General features: G+C 46.6%; 1 protein-coding gene across 5 annotated transcripts in view; it reads left to right on the forward strand.

The window, feature by feature from the left end:
* Positions 1–21,887, forward strand: part of LOC135049800 (acetylserotonin O-methyltransferase-like) — a 448,700-nt gene that overhangs the window by 82,642 nt on the left and 344,171 nt on the right. For all 5 annotated transcript variants that reach the window (XM_063955675.1, XM_063955679.1, XM_063955677.1 and 2 more), the window contains exons 4-5: positions 227–295; positions 6,077–6,195. In XM_063955675.1, coding sequence (XP_063811745.1) covers positions 227–295; positions 6,077–6,195 — 188 coding nt within the window. The remainder of the gene's footprint in view (positions 1–226; positions 296–6,076; positions 6,196–21,887) is intronic.

The raw sequence follows: 21,887 nt of genomic DNA on the forward strand, positions 1-21,887 counted from the left end.
CCTTGAGGACAGTGGTTGGGAATGCCTGGAGTAGACACTAAATCACCGTTGATGCCTGTCAGTTTGGAATTGAAGCAAAATCTGATGCGTAGTAAATTTACTTCACGGTGTTTATAAATGGTGACAAATGATAGATAAGTTGGCATAAGAAAATTTGTAACTGTGAAATAAAAGCAATGTTTTGCCAACTAACTATAATAACATAATGTTTCTTATTGTGTTTTAGAGAAGGAAAATGCCAGTATGAAAGAGCATTTGGGGTATCTTCAGAAGATTTATTTAATGCGATTTACAGGTAACATATGCAGTCATATTACATCAACCATCCGTACATTGGCAAAGTACTTTCATTTAAAATGTAGTTTACAGTTATCATATCTGCTTTTAAATATTCCCTATTGCATATTCAGTTTGCCACATCTAGCCTGCAGCACCGTCCCCATCCATCCACTTATAAAAGTAGCCATCATTACTATCAGTGCAAACTTGCACCATAATAATGGATTAGAGAAAGAAAAGACAAAAATAAAGCGCTCTTCAAAATAGATTTAAACAAACTTAGATCGAGATAACAATGTGCTGGTGAATCATCTAAAACTTAACATTTATTCTGTTTTTATACATTAAAATAAAGACTTATCAAACATGGCTTAAAAATCTTGATTTGACCAATAATTTACAGATTCAAGATAAAAATGGTGAAAATAATTTTCAGGATGCTATATCCGAGGGAAGCTCTATATTGTCAACCTGTGATCGAGGTAGGGATGAGTAAAGTATTCATCCAAATAATGCCCACAGTACCCAATATTCCTAGGTGGTCTCCCATCCAAGTACTGACCAGGCCCACCCTATTTAGCTTCCGGAATTAGACAAGATCGCACATATTGAGGATAGTATGGCCATGGGCAGTTATTTGAAGATGACGGAAAAAAGAAAAAGAACCCCCTTCTGCTGTCTGTACTTTGCCTGGGTCCAAAATAATGAAATAGTGGTCCCATGATTCTTCCAGATGAGAGAGTGTTGGAAAAAGAGAATAATTGGAAAGTGTCAAAGAAAGCTCTGGATATACTATTCCATTCACAGATTTGAAGGAAGAGAAGACACTTCTGCTTTCTGTTGTGACTGCGGAATGTTCCCTGAAGAGACCAAAGTTCACATCAGCACTGCTGTCAGCCAGATGAGAGAGTGATAGAATACTGGTCATTTCTCACAGGTGATCTGAGTGGTACTGTTATTAAATGATCAGAAATAGAGCACATGCTCAAGCAAATGCTAAAAACCTAATAATGAATGTTCATAGGTATAAAGTCTGTCAATAGCAAAAAAAAAACCTTAATGAATCTAAAGGAGGATTTTTGCTTGTATGTGCAAGCTAATGAAATATTCTCTAACAGATCTGAGATGTAAGAATAAAAAACAGCAGAAATTAAAATGTCTCTATTATCACCTGGTAGAGACACACTTAATCTGTGCAGATATTAGCCATATCAATTAGTGAATAAATATTCTGGATATATTGTTAATGACAGATAATAGATACATTGGGAGAAATTTTCCAGCCAAACAATTAGAATACATATTTTGAATATCATTCAAATATAACTATCATAAAAATTACAGATTTTATGCTGTACTGCACATAGAATACGATATTATTGATTAAAAGTGCTGCAAATGAAAAAGTGTGAGAGCATTGCACAGCATATGAATAGCTCCTCATATATGTACGTTTTTACAGAGAGTCAGCATCTGAATCGCCAAAGGGCTGCAAAGGATAATTATCCCACTGATATGCAGCTGTAGCTAATTAGATATTAGTCTGCCAATACAAGTGCTACACAGAGCTATAAATTATATTCAAAAGTTGCTATTAGGGATACATAGTTTCATGCTTGAGTTATCTTAAATGTCAGACAGACAGCTTGTTTATATATTGGTTACTAATAAGAATATAAGTATCCTGGTACACGTGTGTCAATTGAGGAGGGGAGGGATTGAACAATGAATCAGAATATTACTGAGTATTCATGAATAGCTCAGTGCATACTTGCTTACCTGACCCTCTCCATAAGGGAGAAAATGCTCTGTTCCTGGACTTTCCTGGTAATGTATGATTGCCATCACCTGTGGTGAGCTAGTTAATTGATAAGAAAGGTGTTTCACCACAGGTGATAGCAATCATACATTACCAGGAAAGTCCAGGAACAGAGCATTTTCTCCCTCATGGAGAGGGTCAGGTAGGTAAGTATGGCTCAGTGTTATCAATATGTAACAAATCCCTTAACAGTATCCTCTTAAGACACGTGGCATGAGGGAGAGAGAGAAATATATATAATGTTTAGCGCAAATAGGAGCATCGCTTCAAGGGGGGAAAGTTACCAATCCTAAGTGTGGGCTAATGGGGGTAATTCAGAGTTGATCACAGCAGCAAATTTATTAGCAGTTGGGCAAAACCATGGGGGTAATTCCAAGTTGATCGCAGCAGGAAATTTTTTAGCAGTTGGGCAAAACCATGTGCACTGCAGGGGAGGCAGATATAACATGTGCAGAGAGTTAGATTTTGGTGGGTTATTTTGTTTCTGTGCAGGGTAAATACTGGCTGCTTTATTTTTACTCTGCAATTTAGATTTCAGTTTGAACACACCCCACCCAAATCTAACTCTCTCTGCACGTTATATCTGCCTCCCTGCAGAGCACATGGTTTTGCCCACCTGCTATTGTGCTATTGACAGACTTTATACCAATGAACATTTATTATTAGGTTTTTAGCATTTGCTTGAGCATGTGCTCTATTTATGCTTGCATGATACAGCTTAATTATGATCATTTAATAACAGTACCACTCACATCAGCTATGAGAAATTAGCAGTATTCTTTCACTCTCTCATCTGGCTGACAGCAGTGCTGACGTGAGCTTTGCTCTCTTCAGCGAACATTCCGCAGTCACAACATAAAGCAGAAGTGTCTTCCCTTCCTTCCCTTCCTTCAAATCTGTGAATGGAATAGTATATCCAGAACTTTCTTTGACACTTTCCAATCATTCTCTTTTTCCAACACACTCTTATCTGGAAGAGTATTGGGACCACTATTTCATTATTTTGGATCCAGGCAAAGTACAGACAGCAGAAGTGGGTTCTTTTTCTTTTTTCCGTCATCTTCAAATAACTGCCCACGTCATCTTCAAATAACTGCCCACGGCCATACTATCATCATCTTCAAATAACTGCCCACGGCCATACTATCATCAATACGCCTGATCCTGTCTAATTTCGGAAGCTAAATAGGGTAGGCCTGGTCAGTACTTGGATGGGAGACCACCTAGGAATACTGGGTACTGTGGGCATTATTTGGATGAATACTTTACTCATCCCTACCTCAATCACAGGTTGACAATATAGAGTTTCCCTTAGATATAGCATCCTGAAAATTATTTTCACCATTTTTATCTTGAACCTATAAATTATTGGTCAAATCCAGATTTTTAAGCCACGTTTGAGAGGTCTTTATTTTATTGTATAAACAGAATAAATGTTACGTTTTAGATGATTCACCAGCACATTGTTATCTCGATCTATGTTTGTTTAAATCTATTTTGAAGAGTGCTGCCAAAAAGAGTTATCTTTGTCTTTTCTTTCTCTAATCCATTATTGTAGTTTGATCTACAAAAAGTTCTTTGAGAGCACCACCAATAAGTTAGAGCTGTAAGTTGATCCATTAGCATTGTTCATATTGATTGTAAGGTATTATTCATGTTACTTCTATATATCCTGTAAGTTGGTGCGGAACTGGCAACCCATACTGCAGACTTGCACCGTCCCTATCATTGGTGCAAAAGATCAACTGAAATCCACTGGTGGATTAGCTGCCATCACCATGGAGGCAAATTATATTGTGCCTTGGAGCGGCCTGACACCTAAATTCACCTCTGCTGATATAAGATGGATCTATGCATATGCTCACATCTGAATAACCCACATTCTGCCAACTTACACAAGGTTCACTTATCCTATATTGCCACCCAGTTTCTCCCTCTGATCCAAAAGTGATTTGTATCTGAGATACATATGGTCCCATAGTTTCCCAAAGGGGATCTGTATGTGATCCCTGTGTATGGGATGCTTGTGGTCACAATACCAATGCCGGCATCCCAATAGTCACGATCCCGACAGGGGTGAGGTAAGTATTCTAACCCCCCCCAACCCTAACCCCCCCTTACCGCAGCCTAACGTTAAACTCTCCCCTTTATGACTAACCCTAACCTGCCCCCTTAATGGCTACACCTACCCCCCCTTCTGCAGTCTAACCCTATTGAACCCCCCCAAATAGCCCTTTCAGACATCCTCCAAAATCTCGTGATTTTGCACATGAACGTGCATCAACCCAGGATTTTGGCATGTCTCAAAGTACCTGGGTTACCGACCCTGCAATTGACCAGGGTTTTTCACGGGGCTTAACTTCCGAGTAGACAACCCGGCTTAGGTTTGAATGGTTCGACCCGGGAATTTACTCCCAGGTCACACGTAGATGCCTCCTGATTGGCATTTGGACTGCTGGGCAGGGCTTCCTGGAGGGGGCATGTACCAGCAGCTGCAGACCCTGCTGCAGTGAGTAGTAGAAGCAGCCAGCACAGCCTAACAGAGGCTGCATGTTGTGGTGAGGTCTTCGCTAGGGTGTCTGTGTGTGAGTTTGGCATGTGTGTGTATTTTACATGTATGTGTGTGTTTGAGTGTGACGTGTATGTGTAAGATGCAGAGGCAGAACTCTGGGAGGCAACGGAGTCATCTGCCGCCGGGCTCCTGCTCTGAAGGGGGGCACCTCTCCTCCCATTCTGTGACACCACTGAATTAAGTTAATTGATAGCTGCCGCTGTCTTTTCAGTGGCCGACTTCGTCACTGGTCCCTGCACCTTACAAATCACACCCACTTTATTATACCGTATATACACATTTTACAAGTGTCATACCCAGGATTAGAAACCACAACCTATTACACTGGATGCGGGACCTTACTGATGAAGCTGTTTGCTCCTGTATAGGAAATATGAGAATTCTAACTATATGAAGCTACTTCTCTGACAATTACATGTAACTTCATATAGTTAGAATTCTCATGCTTCCTCGACAGGAGCAAATAACTCCATCAGTAAAGTGTCTGCTGTCAGTGTAACAGGTCATGGGTTCTAATCCTGGGTATGACTGCTAAGAAATGTGTTATTTAAAATGAAAGACAATTAAATGTATAAATACAGTATATAATTTTTTTTCAGAACACTATACACACACACACACACACACACACACACACACACACACACACACACACATATTTATCTTAATATAGGAAATATGGGGGCACCAATATTTATCTTGCCCCCGGGCGACTGTGACGAACTTACGCCACTGGTAAGATGTGTGTGTGTGTAAGACATGTATGAGTGTGACATGTGTGTGTATATGACATGTGACATGAGAGTAGCCTGGTCTGTACTGGCTGCCAGAGCAGACCAGGCTTATGTCTGAAAGGGGTCAACCTGGGAATTTTTCCAGGTCTCAGGTTTAGTGTGAAAGGGGTCTCCAGCAAAAACCCAGGATTTTTCAGAGATAAAAAACCCGGGACTGAGCAGGGAAATTCCTGGGTCGTATGTCTGAAAGTGGAATTAATGCCTAAAACTAACCCCACCTGGTGATGCCTATCCCTAACCCTACCTCCTCACAGCCTAAACCTAATCTCTCCCCCACCCGCAGCCTAACCCATCTTCCCAGGGTGGCACCTAAAACGAATTACCCACCCCCACAGCCAATCCTAACCCTCATGATTATACTTACCTTGGAATCCCTGCTGTTGGGAACCCGGCTGTCGGCATCCCAGTGTCGGGATTCTGACCTGGTTGGGATTCCGGCATCAGTGTTCTGATGGCTGTCAGTATTTCGCCTGCTGTGATTCAGACAGCCGGGATCCTGAACATATACCTTCCAAAGCTGTATGCCCAGTTGGTAAACATCATGCTATTGGTCTGCTGAGCGGACGTGTGTACTACTCTACAGTAACTCTGTCAATGTATTATATTGTTTAGGTCAGAAGAGATGTTGGTGACATTTATGGGTTTTATGGACTCCATATCGAATAACTTTGGGAAGTACGCGCTACAAGCTTTTGATCTCTCTACGTTCCACACAGTCTGTGACCTTGGAGGTAAATAAAAAATACAAAAATTACAATGTAGTAGTACTTTTTTTTCAGATTTGGTGGATATGATTCATCACTAATGGCCTAATTCAGACCTCCAGTTATAACATGTGCAGAGAGTTAGATTTGAGTAGGGCATGTTCAAATTGAAATCTAAATGTCCGTGTGAAAATAAAGCAGCCAGTATTTACCCTGCACAGAAACAAAATAACCCACCCAAATCTAAATCTCTCTGCATATGTTACATCTGCCCCCCCCCCCCGCAGTGCACATGGTTTTACCCATTAGTGGAAGATTTTGCTTTTGCGATCAGGTCTGAATTAGGCCCTAAAACTGGTTGCTTGGGAACATCATCATTGTTTATTTGTAATGCGCCACAAAACTGCATTGCTGGACAGACAGAGGTATAAATCATACAAAAAAAACCTTACACATAATGTAGTACATATGATTTTGGCAAAGGAGGTGCAAACATGTGACAGAGGGTATACAGTATATGGCCTTGCTTGTGAGAGCTTACCATATAGAGGGATGGAAATAGAGTGGGCAGGGACAGAGCATAACTACCAGGCCACCTTGCCCGGCCATGGGACTCAATCAGTGCTGCCTCAGTACCTCCTCTCTGTGCACCTCAGCTCCTGCATTAACCACTTGCCTGGATAATCATAGGTGATACTACCGCAGCCAGCACTGCATTACCTGGCCAGGTCGTATAACATACAATGGTGCTGCTCCGCTGTGTCCCCTTTTGTATCAAAGAAATCTCTTCTGCACAAGTGCAGAATGGACTTCCTCCTGCTGCAGCGGTGCCCTGGGAGTGAAGCGACTGTCTCTGACCGCCGACATCACTTCCACAACTAAATGCGTTGGGAGGGGAACATAGGGGCTAATTCAGACCTGATTGCTTGCTAGCTATTTTTTGCAGCGCTGCGATCAGATAGTCGCCGCCTATAGGGGAGTGTATTTTAGCTTTGCAGTGTGCGATCACATGTGCAGCCGAGCGGTACAAAAAAAGTTTTATGCAGTTTCTGAGTTGCCCAGAACTTACTCAGCCGCTGCGATCACTTCAGCCTGTCTGGGGTCGGAATTTACGTCAGACACCCGCCCTGCAAACGCTTGGACACGTCTGCGTTTTCCCAAACACTCCCAGAAGACGGTCAGTTGCCACCCACAAATGCCCTCTTCTTGTCAATCTCCTTGCGATCGGCTGTGCGAATGGATTCTTCATTAAATCCATCGCACAGCAATGATCCGCTTTGTACCCGTATGACGCGCTTGCCCATTGCGGTGCATACACATGCGCAGTTCTGACCTGATCGTAGCACAGCGAAAAAACCTAGTCTGCGATCAGGTCTGAATTAGCCCCATAGTTCCCTTCAACAGCACATGTATGCTGATATCTGTGTTTGCGGAGATCAGCTGCAGCAGGGGGGGGGGGTCTGATGAACAGTCACCCCTGTCATCCATGCTCTGCTGCAAACTGAACCAGGTGAGGGGGTTAGGTAATGGGGAGCTATTAATTGGCAATGGGGGTGTGTCTGGGGGTTGTATGATGCCCCCAGTTTGTTTGGATGGGGGGATATATAAAAAATAAAATAACTATATAGTGACACATGGAGAGGTGGGTCACTAAATAGGGAAGGGGGGGGGCTTTGACATTGGGGATGAGGATGGGGACTGTGACCCAGAAATCTATTACCAGTAGGGGGTGGGGGTGATAATGCTGGGGATTATTTTACCACTGGGGGGACTATTTCTATTTGGTGGAGGGAAGTATTTTACAATGGGGGACTATGGATACGGGGGCGAGCGGTGGGGCTCAAAAAACACACCCTAAGTATGTATGTTAAAAATACATTTTAAACTTTATTAAATAAAAAAAAACATTTCTGACTGTTTTTTGGGGGAAAAAGTGTGTCAGTTAAGTGGTTAATATATGAGGTGAGATGAGCTGTGAAGGGAAAATGTGCACTGTGTGAGAGATGAGCTATGAGGGGGATAGGGCGTGCATTGTCTGAGAGGGGAATGTGCGCATTGGCAGGCCACTACTTGCTGCATCCTGGGTCACAGCAGCTGCATGTGATGTCACGCAGCCACCGCGGCCCGCCCCCCCAACGGGCTGGACATGCCTCTGTTGTCCGGACCGTGCCCCACCAACATTCTTACACCATTGGCACGCCTCTTCCCGCTCAGCGACCGCCTTTGCCTGTCAATCAGGCAGAGGCGATAACAGCCCTGAGATGCTTTTAGCATCTCACTAGGCTCCCGGGGTGCGCACACACAGTGAGGTCGCTGCACATGCGCACTCCACTTAGGGCTTCAGACTGCGTTCACTGCTGCTGCAGCGATCCAGTCTGTTTTAGGCCCTACAGTATGTGATAAAGGAGCAATAACAAGAGATGTGCACTGTGAGACAGATAAGCTATGAGGGGAAAGGGGTGCACACTGTGGGCGGGATGTATTAACATACATCATCGCCCATCACAGCGATGTTGATCGCATATGTACTAACATCGCAATACGGTGATGGAGGCCCCCCGCGATACCTGTAAGGTGGTGTGCTGGGGGTCTCCATCACCTCTGTGGGCTCTCCCTCTCCTCAGCTGCTGGGAACAAGGCAGCAGGCTGTCCCTGGTGCCTCCTCCTCCCCCTCCACCCAGATGGACCTCTAGCTGCATTGCTAGGGGGAGGAGGAGATTACCTTCCGGGACCAGGGCAGCCTGGGGAAGGTATGCCGGGGGGAGGGGGGATAGGCGTCTGCGGTGGGTTGCGGCTGCCGGCGATAAGAAGCCCATAGGCTTCTATAGGGTATCGCCATCCAGAGATGGCGATACCCTGGGCGGCGAAAAACTGATGGTGGGGTCTTAGTACATTTGAAAATGTGGTAAAACCCCGGAAAACGGGGGGTTTACCGCATTTTTCCCTTAGTACATCCCGCCCTGTATGAGAGATCAGCTGTGATAGGGAAATGTGCACAGTGTGAGAGATGAGCTTGAAGTGGGAGGAAGTGCACTGTGTGAGGGGTGTAGTATGGTATGCTGGCGGCCGGGCTTCCAGCGACCAGCATACCGGCGCCGGGAGCCCGACCGCCGGCATACCGACAGCAAATGAGCCCCTTGCGGGCACGGTGGTGCACTAAGCGCGCCACGCTATTTTATTCTCCCTCCAGGGGGGTCGTGGACCCCCACGAGGGAGAAAAAGTGTTGGTATGCTGGCTGTCAGGATTCCGGCACCGGTATACTGTGCGCCGGGATCCCGACAGTTGGCATACTGAAGATCACCCCTGTGTGAGAGATGAGCTGTGAAGAGGGGGTATGTGCCCTATGTGAGAGATGAGCTAAGGGAGGTAATGTGCACTGTGTGAGAGATGAGCTGTGGGGGTGGATGTGCACTGTGTGAGAGGTGATCTGTGAGGGGGATTGTGCACTGTGTAAGAGATGAGTTGTGAGGGGAGGAATGTGCACTTTGTGAGATGAGATAAGGGAGGTAATGTGCAAAATGTGAGAGGTGAGCTGTGAGGGGGTAATGTGAGCTGTGAGAGATGAGCTGCGAGGGGTAATTGCACTCTCTAAGAGATGAGCTATGAGGGGAGACAGGATATGTGTGAGAGATGAGCTGTGAGACAGATGGGCCATGAGGAAGGAGTTGTTCACTGTGTGAGAGATAAGCTATGAGGCGGATGGGGTGTACCATGTGTGAAAGATAAGCTGTGAGGGAGGAATGTGCACTATGGGAGATATCCAATTAGCCCCAGTAATTTACAGGAGCCAATTTCCTGCCGGGGGCTATCTAATTAGCCCCGAGAAGTGGGCACGAAACGCGGTTCCCCAGAAACAGCCCTGTTTTCATGCGAAAATGGGGCTGTTTCTACCGATAACACACAGGTTTCACTAAACCTGTGTGTTTTCGGTAGGTCAGCTTTTTTTTAAGGGTGATCCATATTAGACATCCTGTAAGAAAAAAATACATTGGTGAAAATCGGAAAAAAAACAGAAAAACACTCGTTTTTCGGAGCCAATGTTAATTCACCGATAATTGGATATCCCCCTATGTGAGATGAGCTGTTACAGAGATGTGCACTGTGTGAGAGATGAGCTGCTTGGGGAAATGTGCACTGTGTGAGAGATGAATTGTGAGTGGGGTGTGCACTGTGGCCCTCATTCCGAGTTGATCGCTCGCTAGCTACTTTTAGCAGCCATGCAAACGCATAGCCACCACCCAAGGGGAGTGCGAACGCCTATGCAGCAGAGCGACTGCAAACACATTTTGTGCAGAACAAGACCAGCCCTGTAGTTACTTATTCTGTGCGATGATTGCTGCGACGAGTGACACAGTAATGACGTCAGATACCCACCCAGCAAACGCCCGGCCACACCTGCGTTTTTCCAAACACTCCCAGAAAATGGTCAGTTGACACCCAGAAACTCCAATTTCCTGTCAATCTTCTTGCGATTGGCTGTGCAACTGAAAGCGTCGCTAGAACCTGTGCAAAACCACAATGCTCTTTGTACCCGTACGCCACGTGCGCGCATTGCAGTGCATACACATGCGCAGTTTTGCCGTTTTTTTCAACTGATCGCTACGCAGCGAACAACGCCAGCTAGCGATCAACTCAGAATGAGGGCCTGTGTGAGAGATGAAGTGTAACGGGGGTGTGCACTGTGTGAGAGATAAGCTGCTGGGGGGTAGTGTACACTGTGTGAAACCTGAAGTGTGAGGGGATTGGAATGTGAACTGTGGGAGAGATGAGATGCTAGGGGAGACATACTTGCCTACTTTTAAAAAAGCATTTCAGGGAGATTGTGAAAGTAACACCTATCAGTGCGGACGTGGACTGCTACATCTAAGCCATGTCATAATGACTATCATCCAAATGTAATGAGCCCCAAAGTTAGTAAGATCTACTTGTTGGAGAAAAGACACTGATATTTTGAGGGATTTGTTTGTGTATTGTGTTTTACAGGAGGTTCTATACACTGTAAGCAGTGCCAGATTAAGGTCCGCATGGGCCTAGAGCTGAAATTTATGAAGGGCCTATTGTGTACCTTTGAAGTGTGGTGTGGTCTAAATAGGGGGTGTGGCCTGTGCCATGAGTGTGGCTATCTCCATGAAGATCATAGCTAGTGTTTACCTATTACCACTTCATAGTTAACTATAACAAGAAAAAGTTTGTGACCACCATATAATACAGAACTTCCGTGACCACAATATCAAGCATGGAGCATCACAGTGACCGCCATATAACATGCAAAGAAGGATGAAGGGCAATGATGGGGCAAAACAGAGCAGGTGTGGAAAGATTAGAAAAGATGGGGCAATACAGAGTAGACAGGGAACTGAGGGCTCCTGTGACACACTTATCAACACAGACAACACTTACTGACATACACCCCCTACTGACACAAACACACTGATATAGACACACACACACACACACACACACACACACACACACACACACACACTGACATACAGTACATTACTGACAAACACGTACTGATACACACATTTATTGATACAGACACCACTTACTGACAGATACTGTACCCATTGTGGACACAGACATCACTTATTGGCACATACTTAGTGACAGACACCCCTTACTGACACAGATACAACTTACTGACACAAACGCACCTTACTGTCAGATGCCACTTACTGACACAGACACCCCTTACTAAAACAGATTCCACTTACTGACACAGACACCCCTTACTAAAACAGATTCCACTTACTGACACAGACACTCCTTACTAAAACAGATTCCACTTACTGACACAGACACCCCTTTACAAAAACAGATTCCACTCACTGACACAGACACCCCTTACTAAAACAGATTCCACTTACTGACACAGATACCCATTACTAAAACAGATTCCACTTACTGACACAGACACCCCTTAATAAAACAGATTCCACTTACTGACATGGTGCACTGATACATACATACTTACTGACAAACACACTTACTGACACAAACACCCCATATGGATACCACTTACTAACACAGACACCCCTTACTGACACAGATTCCAGCTACTGACAAACATACTAACAGTCAAACTTCCTTACACACTGATGCACACACTTATTGACGCAGATACCCCTTACTGACAGATACCACTTGCTGACACACATACCCCTTACTGACACACATGACAGACATCACTTACTGACACAGATACCATTTACTGAGACAGACGCCACTAAATGATCGATACCCCTTACTGACACACACATACTTACTCAGATACCACTTACTGACACAAAAAACACAGATAAACTTACTGACACAGACACCACTTAAATATGGGAGAGGAGACCCCCGAGCCTGGTGTGTTTGCAGGGATGCTAACGTCTCTGCCTGATTGACAGGCAGGGGCATTCAGAGGGAGTGGCGAGGCCAAGGGCTATGTCCCAGATGCAGTTTCCTTGGCCACGCAAGCCGCACAGCGTCTGCTAGTCTGGGTAAACTCAGGCTTACTAGCCTGCAGTCACAGATGAACATTGCGACCAAAGGAAATACACACAAGTATGGGGAGAATATACAAACTCCACACAGAACCATTGTAGAAATCAAACCCACAACCTCAGTGCTGTGAATAAGTTGAGTCATCTGTAACTTTATTATACATAAATAACCTTTGATATGAGAGAACTCCACCCCTCTATAATACATTTTCAGATTATTGACACAAGTTCCGTTCTATGAGAGCAATACCAAGCACAGGTGTAGTATGGTATGCCGGCGGACGGGATCCAGGCAGCCAGCATACTGGCGCCGGGATCCTGAACGGCGGCATACCGACAGCTGGGCGGGCGCAAATGAACCCCTTGCAGGCCCGCCACGCTGCGGGCACATGCGCCACACTATTTATTCTCCCTTCAGGGGGGCCGTGGACTGGATTCCAGTGCCGGGATTCCAGTGCTGGTATACTGAGCGCCAGGGTCCCAACAGCCGGCATACTGAATACCATCCTCAAGCACATCCTACATTAAGTTAGACTCATACCAAAACTCTGCCAATACCTGGGGTTAAATAACATGAACCATTTTCATTTTTGTGTAATTTCCCTATAAATAAATATTTATACAGTATTTAATTCTTATATGCCACCTGCCTTCACTCCTTATATAGGCATGGATTCAGCTTGTGCTGTAGTCTTGCAAAAAATCGCAAAATTAAAACTTTCTCTAGCATGCGGGGGCCACCCAGCACAGGGCAAGGCCGCCCCGCATGCCGGGTCCTTCGCTAATCGCATTTTAAGGGAAGCCCCTTGCCAGTTTCATGGGCCACCATGTTTTGGATCGCAGTGGCTGCATTTAACATTACGCAGCCACCACAGCCTGCCCCACAAACGGTCCGGACCCACCTCCGTTGTCCGCACTGCACCCCTGCATCGCCGACCCCAAAACGCCGCCCACACCGGGACTTAGATTGCGTACGATCGCAATCTAACTCCTCACGCATGCCCAGAGCGATGTGCATTCTCAGAAGTGCGGAAATTGGCAAATAGCGATTTCCGCACTTCTGCTAATGATACTGAATCAGGCCCATAATGTCTCATTAATGTGTGCAACCTGTTCCCTTTTATGCTTAATTAATGTGTACTTTATTTATGTCACATGCCCTCCCCTTACATATTTATATATATATATATATATATATATATATATATATATATATTTAAGTTGTATCCCTGGTCTCCTCTTACATATTCAATTTGTGTCCCCTGCACATATATTTTTATTGTGAGCTTCCAGTTCTCTCTTATTTATACCCCTTTTCCACTAGCTCAAAAAAAAAAACAGGTTTTTGCATGGGGGCACACATTGACCTGGGTGTTTTGGTAGTAAAAACGTCTCCCTCTGGGGGGCGTGGCCACGGCAGCAACGGAGTAGGGAGCGGATCTCGGGAGCTCCCCGAATAAACCCATCCTTTTACCCATCCTGACCCCTCTGGTGTCCCTGCCCGGGCTACATAACTCCCTCATACTGCAGGGCGCCGGCGGGCACCCTTTCTTGCGCTCTCCGGGACTCGTGGGACGGCGCCGGCTGACTTCCGGCCCTGCGGCCTAGGCCTCCTCCGGATCCCCGGCCTCAATTTCGGCGCCCTCGGCCGCGGAACGCCCGGAGCTCGGGCGACGGGCTGTCACTGCCAACAAGCACCCTGGGACGACTGGGAGGTGGAAGCTGCCTCTCCTCTCCCTGACAGGCTGCGGCCCGGAGCCCTAACACCCGGAGAGGCATAAGAAGCAGGTACTTCTGGGGAAGGGGAAGGGACACTGCGGCCATTTTGGGAGAAGCTATACAGAAGGCCCCACTGCTCTGGGCTGACCTCCATGCTTGGAAGGGCTGCATTCATCTGTTGTGCCCTGTGAACTGTCTCTGCACACAGGATCTTTACTGCATACTGACCTCTCCTATTATTACTCTCCTAATGACTATGCTAATACCCACCTGAGATTGGAGACAAAGTCAGCTATTTACATTGCACGGCCCTTCCATTATATCACACAGGAGCTGCACATAGATTGGATCTGCCTACACTGCTGTGCTGCACCAATATCCTACAGTGTACTGCGTACCATTATCCTACTTTGTTACTCTGACATACAAACCGGACACGGTTAGTTCCCGCCACTGATTATACGCAACCTTGCTGCAGCCGCCTTCTAATTACAATCCTATACTATAGCCCTACTGTGGGGTGAGTGTGACTGCTCCTGTCCAATATGGTTAAGGGCGGCCAGAGTGCGGCCGCGGCCAAACTAGAAAGATTTACCAGACAACCCAATCTCAGGGTAACACCGGCTCCTTCTCATGAAGCCTCTCCAACACACTCGACCTCCCCTCCCGAGTCAGCGGTTAATTCCCCGGAGGCAGCGGGGGCGCCGTCTATCCAACAAGTGCTGGAGGCTATAGCTGGCAGTGAACAACGTCTCTCCGATAAGATGGAGAAGGTGCAGTGCGATCTCTCCTTGCTCCGCCAAGATGTTCAACGTATCCGAGAGAGAGTGGGTGAGGCGGAGACACGGGTCTCCAATCTGGAAGATTTATGTGGCCCCCTTAAGCAGTCCGTATCCACGGTGACCCAGCAGGTTTCCTCCCTTCAGACCAAGCTCTTAGACATGGAGGGACGGCTGCGTAGAAACAACGTCAGATTTGTAGGCCTGCCTGAAAGAGAAGAGGGTTCGCAGCCGGAGGACTTCCTCGAATCCTGGCTTAAGGAGATGTATGGCGCTGAGTCTTTTACGGCCCATTTCACGGTGGAGCGAGCACATAGGATACCATCTCGGCCGCTACCTCCTGGTGCCCCTCCTCGCACCTTCATCGCTAAATTCCTGCACTATAAAGACCGTGACTCGGTTCTCCGCTTAGGTCGCACGAAGGGCCCGTTGGTCCGCAATGGAGTCAAGGTATCGGCCTTCCCGGACTTTGCCGCAGACGTCCAGAAGGACTGAGCCCAGTTTATGCCCATTAAACGACGGCTGCGAGACCTCAACATTTCATACTCCATGTTGTTTCCCTCAAGGCTCCGAGTTGTGGCGGACGGGGAGACCAAGTTTTTTAACTCCCCTAGAGAGGCGGCCCAATGGTTGGACAGATTTGCACCGGGTGCTCGGCAACTGGCTCCAGACTGATCTCCTATGTGGAAAAGCCCGGGGCCTGGTCTACCGGAGGCTTGATCACAGTTCGGGGAGCCCCCCTTCTTTGCATTGGTGGCTCAAGACTTTTACGTCCAAGTGGTGTTGGTTAGAGAGGGTTAGAGGTTCAGCTGAGAATCTAGGCCTTCCTAGCGCTTGGTAGTTTGGGTTGATTGTTCGGGATATAAGTATGCCGGAGTTCGGGGTGGTGTACGGGGAGGGAATGGTTAATTGGGAAGCTGCTAGTTGCGCCTCCTTCTGCTGTTTTTGGGGTTTTCTTTTTTTCTTTAGTTTGTTATTTTTCTTATTTAAGTATTTTCTGAGGCAAGGATGTTTCATATTTCAGATGCTATGGCTTACAACGCAGGGCTCATATACGTCATGTTTTGCTGGTGTTGATAATGCTTATTCTCAGGATGTATTTTGGGAGAGGTCCATCCGGGAGGTGTATAGAGCTTATAGGGGGCCATGATTAATTTGAAAATTCTGGCGTGGAATGTTCGAGGTCTGAATAACAAAATCAAACGTTCTTTGATTCTAAATATGATTAAGAAATATGACCCGGATATTGCATGCCTCAGTGAGACCCACTTGGAGGGACATAGGTTACTGTCATTACGACGGGCCTGGGTGGGCTGGGCTTACCATGCCTCTCACTCCTCCTTTTCTAGGGGTGTCTCCGTTCTGATTAAAAAGACAGTGCAATTCGAGTTGTTATCGATTAAAACTGACCCGTATGGAAGATATGTATTTATAGAATGTAAGCTGAACTCCCAGCCCTATTACATTTTAGCGGTGTATGTCCCCCCTCCTTTCTCATATACTGTGCTTCAACAAGCTGCGTCCTTCATAGCTCCTTCCCCTACCACCCCAGTGATTTGCTTGGGAGATTTTAATAACGTCCTGGATCTGTCTATGGACCGATGGCACTCCCCACAGGCTGCGCTGGTGGGAGGTGGTCCTACCAAGTTTGCGGATTTTTTGAATAGTTTGCAGTGGGTAGATGTGTGGCGGCTTCGTCACCCTGCGGTCCGTCAGTTCTCCTGTTTTTCCAGCACTCATGGCTCCTTCTCCAGAATTGACCTGATGTTGGTGTCCCCCGCTCTCGTCCCTAGGATTATTGACGTCCACTACGAGGCTCGAGGGGTCTCTGACCACTCCCCTCTGATGATGACTCTTGCTGTGGAAAGTCAGAGGGGGCACTCCTATTGGAAACTGCACCCCTCTTGGCTGACCCAGCTGGGGGACTGCGGTGACTTGGAGACCCAGTGGGAGGGTTACTTTAATGACAATGTAGGGTCTGCCCCGGGTACAGTAGTCTGGGATTCGTTTAAGGCGTTCTTGAGAGGTTCATATATTGGACGAATAGCGGCTCATAAAATGTCCTCTAGGGAGAGAGAACAGGCCCTTGAAAGGGACGTTAGGGACCTAGAGTCCCAATATCTGTCTGACAGCGCCCCCGCGACAAAGACACGATGGCTGGTGGCTCAGTCAGTTTGGTTGGCCCACCTGTCTGATAAAAACTCTCGTTCCCTCCTTTTTAAAGCTACTAATATATATATGCAGGCTGATAGGACGGGGGGCCTCCTGGCCCGTCTTATACATTACGATCGTCCTGGGACCACGATCACCCAAATGTCCGGGGCGGATGGCTCTCTTGTCGACACCACACCGGACATTGCGCTGTTATTCCGATCTTACTTCTCTGAGGTTTATAATTCACAGTTGCAGTGCTCTACTTCAGATCTTTCATATTACATGGGGGGTGTTCCGCTGCCCGCACTCTCCTCTGAAGCCTGTGAGCTGCTGGAGGCGCCCTTGACGCTCGAAGAGGTGACTGCGGCCATTGGTATGTCCCCTAATGGCAAGGCTCCGGGATGTGACGGAATTCCCTCCGAGGTATACAAAAATCATGTTGATTTCTTTGGCCCCAGGCTTCATGCCCTGTACTTAGATATATTTGCCAATAACGAACTCCCCCCCTCCATGTCAGAGGCAGTTATAATAGTGATCCCAAAACCCGGTAAGGACCCTAGGTCTCCAGACTCCTATAGGCCGATATCCCTGATTCCCACCGATGCTAAGATCCTGGCAAAGATATTGGCAGTACGGCTTAACACAGTGATCACCTCCCTCATTCACCCGGACCAGACCGGCTTCATGCCAGGAAAGTCCACGTCTATCAATTTACGTAGACTGCATACCATTTTACAACTCCCACACGACTCCCCTTCTGTCTCGGCTGTGGTCTCGTTAGACGCGGCCAAGGCCTTTGACAGCATTGAATGGGCTTATTTATGGGAGGTGATGGCTTGTATGGGCTTTGGACCCAATTTTATAAAATGGATTAAACTACTGTATCAACATCCGAGTGCCAGGATCTTGGTGAACGGTTATGTATCCCCATCTTTTCAATTGACCCGAGGTACTAGACAGGGCTGCCCCCTGTCCCCTACGCTGTTTGCCTTGGCCATCGAGCCCCTGGCCTGCTTGATAAGATCGCACCCAGATATTGTGGGAATTTGTACAGGTTCACGTGAGGATAGAATAGCTCTTTATGCCGACGACATGTTGTTGTTTTTGCAGGATTACACCAAGTCAATGCCCACCCTGTTGCGTGTGATAGAGAACTTTGGAGATCATTCGGGTCTTAGAATTAACTGGCCTAAATCATACATTATGCCAGTCATAGGCCCCCCTCCTACCGCTTCCAAAATCTCCCTGCCATTATGTTGGACGGTACAATTTAAGTACCTTGGAATCCAAATAACTAACGACCCTTCTGATTTTGTCCCTCTGAATCTGGACCCGACCATGCAGTGGGTCACGGGCAAATCTAAGACTTGGTGTAAGCTTCCACTGACTGTGTCTGGCAGGGTTAATCTCATTAAAATGATTATACTGCCCAAACTCTTATATATTATTCTCCAGTCCCCGGTATATATTTATCCAATATTCTTTAGGAAATTGAATAGCGTTCTGTCCTCACTGATCTGGGCTAATAAACGACCTAGGATACAGCTAAATACTCTTACCAGACAGCGATCTGACGGCGGCCTGGCTCTACCTAACTTTCAGATGTATTACTTCGCTGCTCAGCTGACTCATATCGCTGTTTGGGCACAAAACTCTGGGGCTGACTCTTTGCATTGTGAGTTTATTCGCTGTTACTTTCCCTACCTCTCTCCTATGCAGGTGTTACTGAGTGGGAGCATAGCTAGGTTTCTTCCCCCTATCATTTTTCAGGCCCTAAAGATTTGGCAGGCCCTGAGAGACCTCTTGAGGTATGATGGCCTGGACCCGGATACCCCCTTGTGGTATTCTGACTGGCTCCCTGAATTGCATGCACTTGAGGGGCGGGAGGTATGGGCCCCTAGATCGGTGATTTCTATCTCTCAACTTTATCTAGATAATGCATTTAAATCCTTTCAACAACTGAGAGATGAGTTTGACCTACCCAATTCTTACTTCTTCAGATACCTCCAGCTTCGTCACGCCCTCCAGTCCCAATTTGCTGAATCACCCCCACGAATCCTCCCATTCCCCATCAAGACTTTTGTGACCACTTTGGGTCGGGCTAAGATGGTCTCCCTTGCGTATGGATATCTTCTTACCAAGCTCCATACGGACCCTATGACACGTCTCCGTGGAAAGTGGGAGGAGGATTTGGGTCTAATAACTGAGGAAGACTGGGTCCTCGCTTTGGAATACCCAGCCAAGGTCACCAAGTCCCTTAGATATCAGCAGATTCAATTCTTCATTTTACACAGAACATATATGACTCCAGCTAGGCTGGCTACGTTTGGGACGGGCAGATCTGACCTTTGTCCTAAGTGTGGGGGGGCGGTGGGAACATTCTGGCATCTAGTGTGGGACTGCCCGAGGTTGAGGGTGTTCTGGTCGGGGGTCGGGTCAATTCTGGAGAGTACGGGAGTGCCTGGCGGACTGCTTACCCCACAATTCTGTATTTTGGGAATGGGATGCTTGGCTCCTGTGTCTGTTTCAACGGGTCTCTATGCTCTAAATGTATGTGCCTTGGCTAAGGTTTGCATTGCAAGGATGTGGATGGCCCCTAAAGGCCCGTTAATATCTGCACTTAAGACCTTAATTAACGACACAATAATTAAGGAAAGATATGTTTATATGAAGCAAAACGCATCAGCTAAGTTTGAAAGGGTTTGGTCTCCATGGCTAGACTCCTCCCATTCTCATCTGGTTCCCCAAATATAGTGGGCACTGAAGTTCAAGCATATCAATAAATTACTATAACTGATGTATACTGAGATGTTGGCGGTTGGGCCCTGCGTGTCCACCTACTTATGTGTATGACTAATAGAGTCCTGAATCGGATGGCTCCTTCTCACTCTGCCTCCCCCCCCCCCCCCCCTTTTTTTTTTTTTGTTTGTTTGTTATTTTCCTACAGTTTAGGTTACGGGTATAAATATAAAAGGTAATGAAGACTAATATAGATGGCTACGGATTTTGCAGACCCTAAAGGTCTGAACAATAGGAAATCCTTGTGTATTTCTTTTTGGAAATTGTACTGATATCTCATTGTTGTAAGCTTCGTTTAAAACATGGCTTTGATTCAAGATGAATGGATGTACTGTTTGTGCTATGATAATGCTCTGCAATGTCTGTACCTTATTCTTCAGACTACTGAATAAAAATTACTTTATTAAAAAAAAAAAACGTCTCCCTCTGAAAAAACCCGGATCAAGTGACTCGGGAATCCAACCCGGGTAGCTACCTGGGTTGGACTCGGGAATGACCCGGGTAAGGGTATAGTGTAAACGGGTTACCCGGGTCATCCGACCCAGGACCCGTTTACAGCATGTTGAGCCCATTCCTCCCTGACTGCAGTGTCCCGCAGGCGGTTGGGGGGGAAGAGTATGCTATCAGTGCTGCTGTCTGTCCTGCTATGCAGACAGCAGCGCTGGCTGGGATCAGCGTGACAGTGGGCAGCATCACATTGGGGGCGTGGCCTAATGGGACCGAGGCCATGCACCGAGGGTCTCGATCTGCTGGTTTTCCAGGCGCTTGGAGATTACGTCATCTCCAAGCACCGGCCAGACGACACTGCACCCGGGTGCAGTGTAAACGTGTTCCAGATCCCGGGTCAGACCCAAGACTTCTAGTGGAAAAGGGGTAATAGTTAACTTATGCCACTGTCCCATTGTTAGATAATATTGTTCTGCCACTTGAGTCCCCCCCCATTTATTTTTAAGTTGTGCCTTCTGTCCCCAATAATATATAAATTGAACTTGTGCCCATCCTTCTCTTATATATTTAACTTATGTCGCTACCTCATCTTAAATAATATATTAAGATATGATTTTATTAATTTATGCCACATGCCCCCTTACATACAGTATTTATATTGTCACTTGCCTCGCGATATATATTTACTTTGTACCCATATCCGCCCTTTTATATTTAAGTTGTGCTTCCTGAGTGACTCCCTTTATATTAAAATTGTGGCCCTGTTCCTCCTTATATTTAACTTATGCCCACTAACCCCCCTTTTATATATTTGTGTAACTTGAACTTCCTGCCCCCCCCTTTTATTACAATATAATTATTTAACTTATGCCCCCTATTCTCTAATATATGTACTGAAGTTATGACACCCTACCAACTACCTTGCTCTTCTGCTGTCCTACTGTTCTACTTATTATGTGCAGCAGCCGCACACCAGACAGGGCAAACTGAAGAGCTGAAGAGGCTTCCTATGTGCTGCCAGTGACACATCGAGTGCGGGGGCGGAGCTTCGGGCGGAATGTGGGCGGAGCCTCGGACGGGACAGGGGGCGGAGCCTCAGGCAGATACAGACAGGTGAAGCAGCCCCTTCTGGATAATCCCTGGGGTTGTCGCTTGTCGGGAGTCGGATTTTGGCCAGCCGATCAGGGGTGGAGGTGAGTGAGATGCTGGTGATGACAGGATCTTTTTTCTCCTGTCAGCGCTGGCTGCACTGCAGGGGATCTGTGGGCCTATTTTCAATGGGAGGCTTGGAGCTGCAGCTCCATCCGCCCCATTGTTAATCCGGCC

The sequence above is a fragment of the Pseudophryne corroboree genome, chromosome 2, assembly GCF_028390025.1.
Source record: "Pseudophryne corroboree isolate aPseCor3 chromosome 2, aPseCor3.hap2, whole genome shotgun sequence".
In the NCBI taxonomy this organism is placed as follows: Eukaryota; Metazoa; Chordata; class Amphibia; order Anura; family Myobatrachidae; genus Pseudophryne; species Pseudophryne corroboree.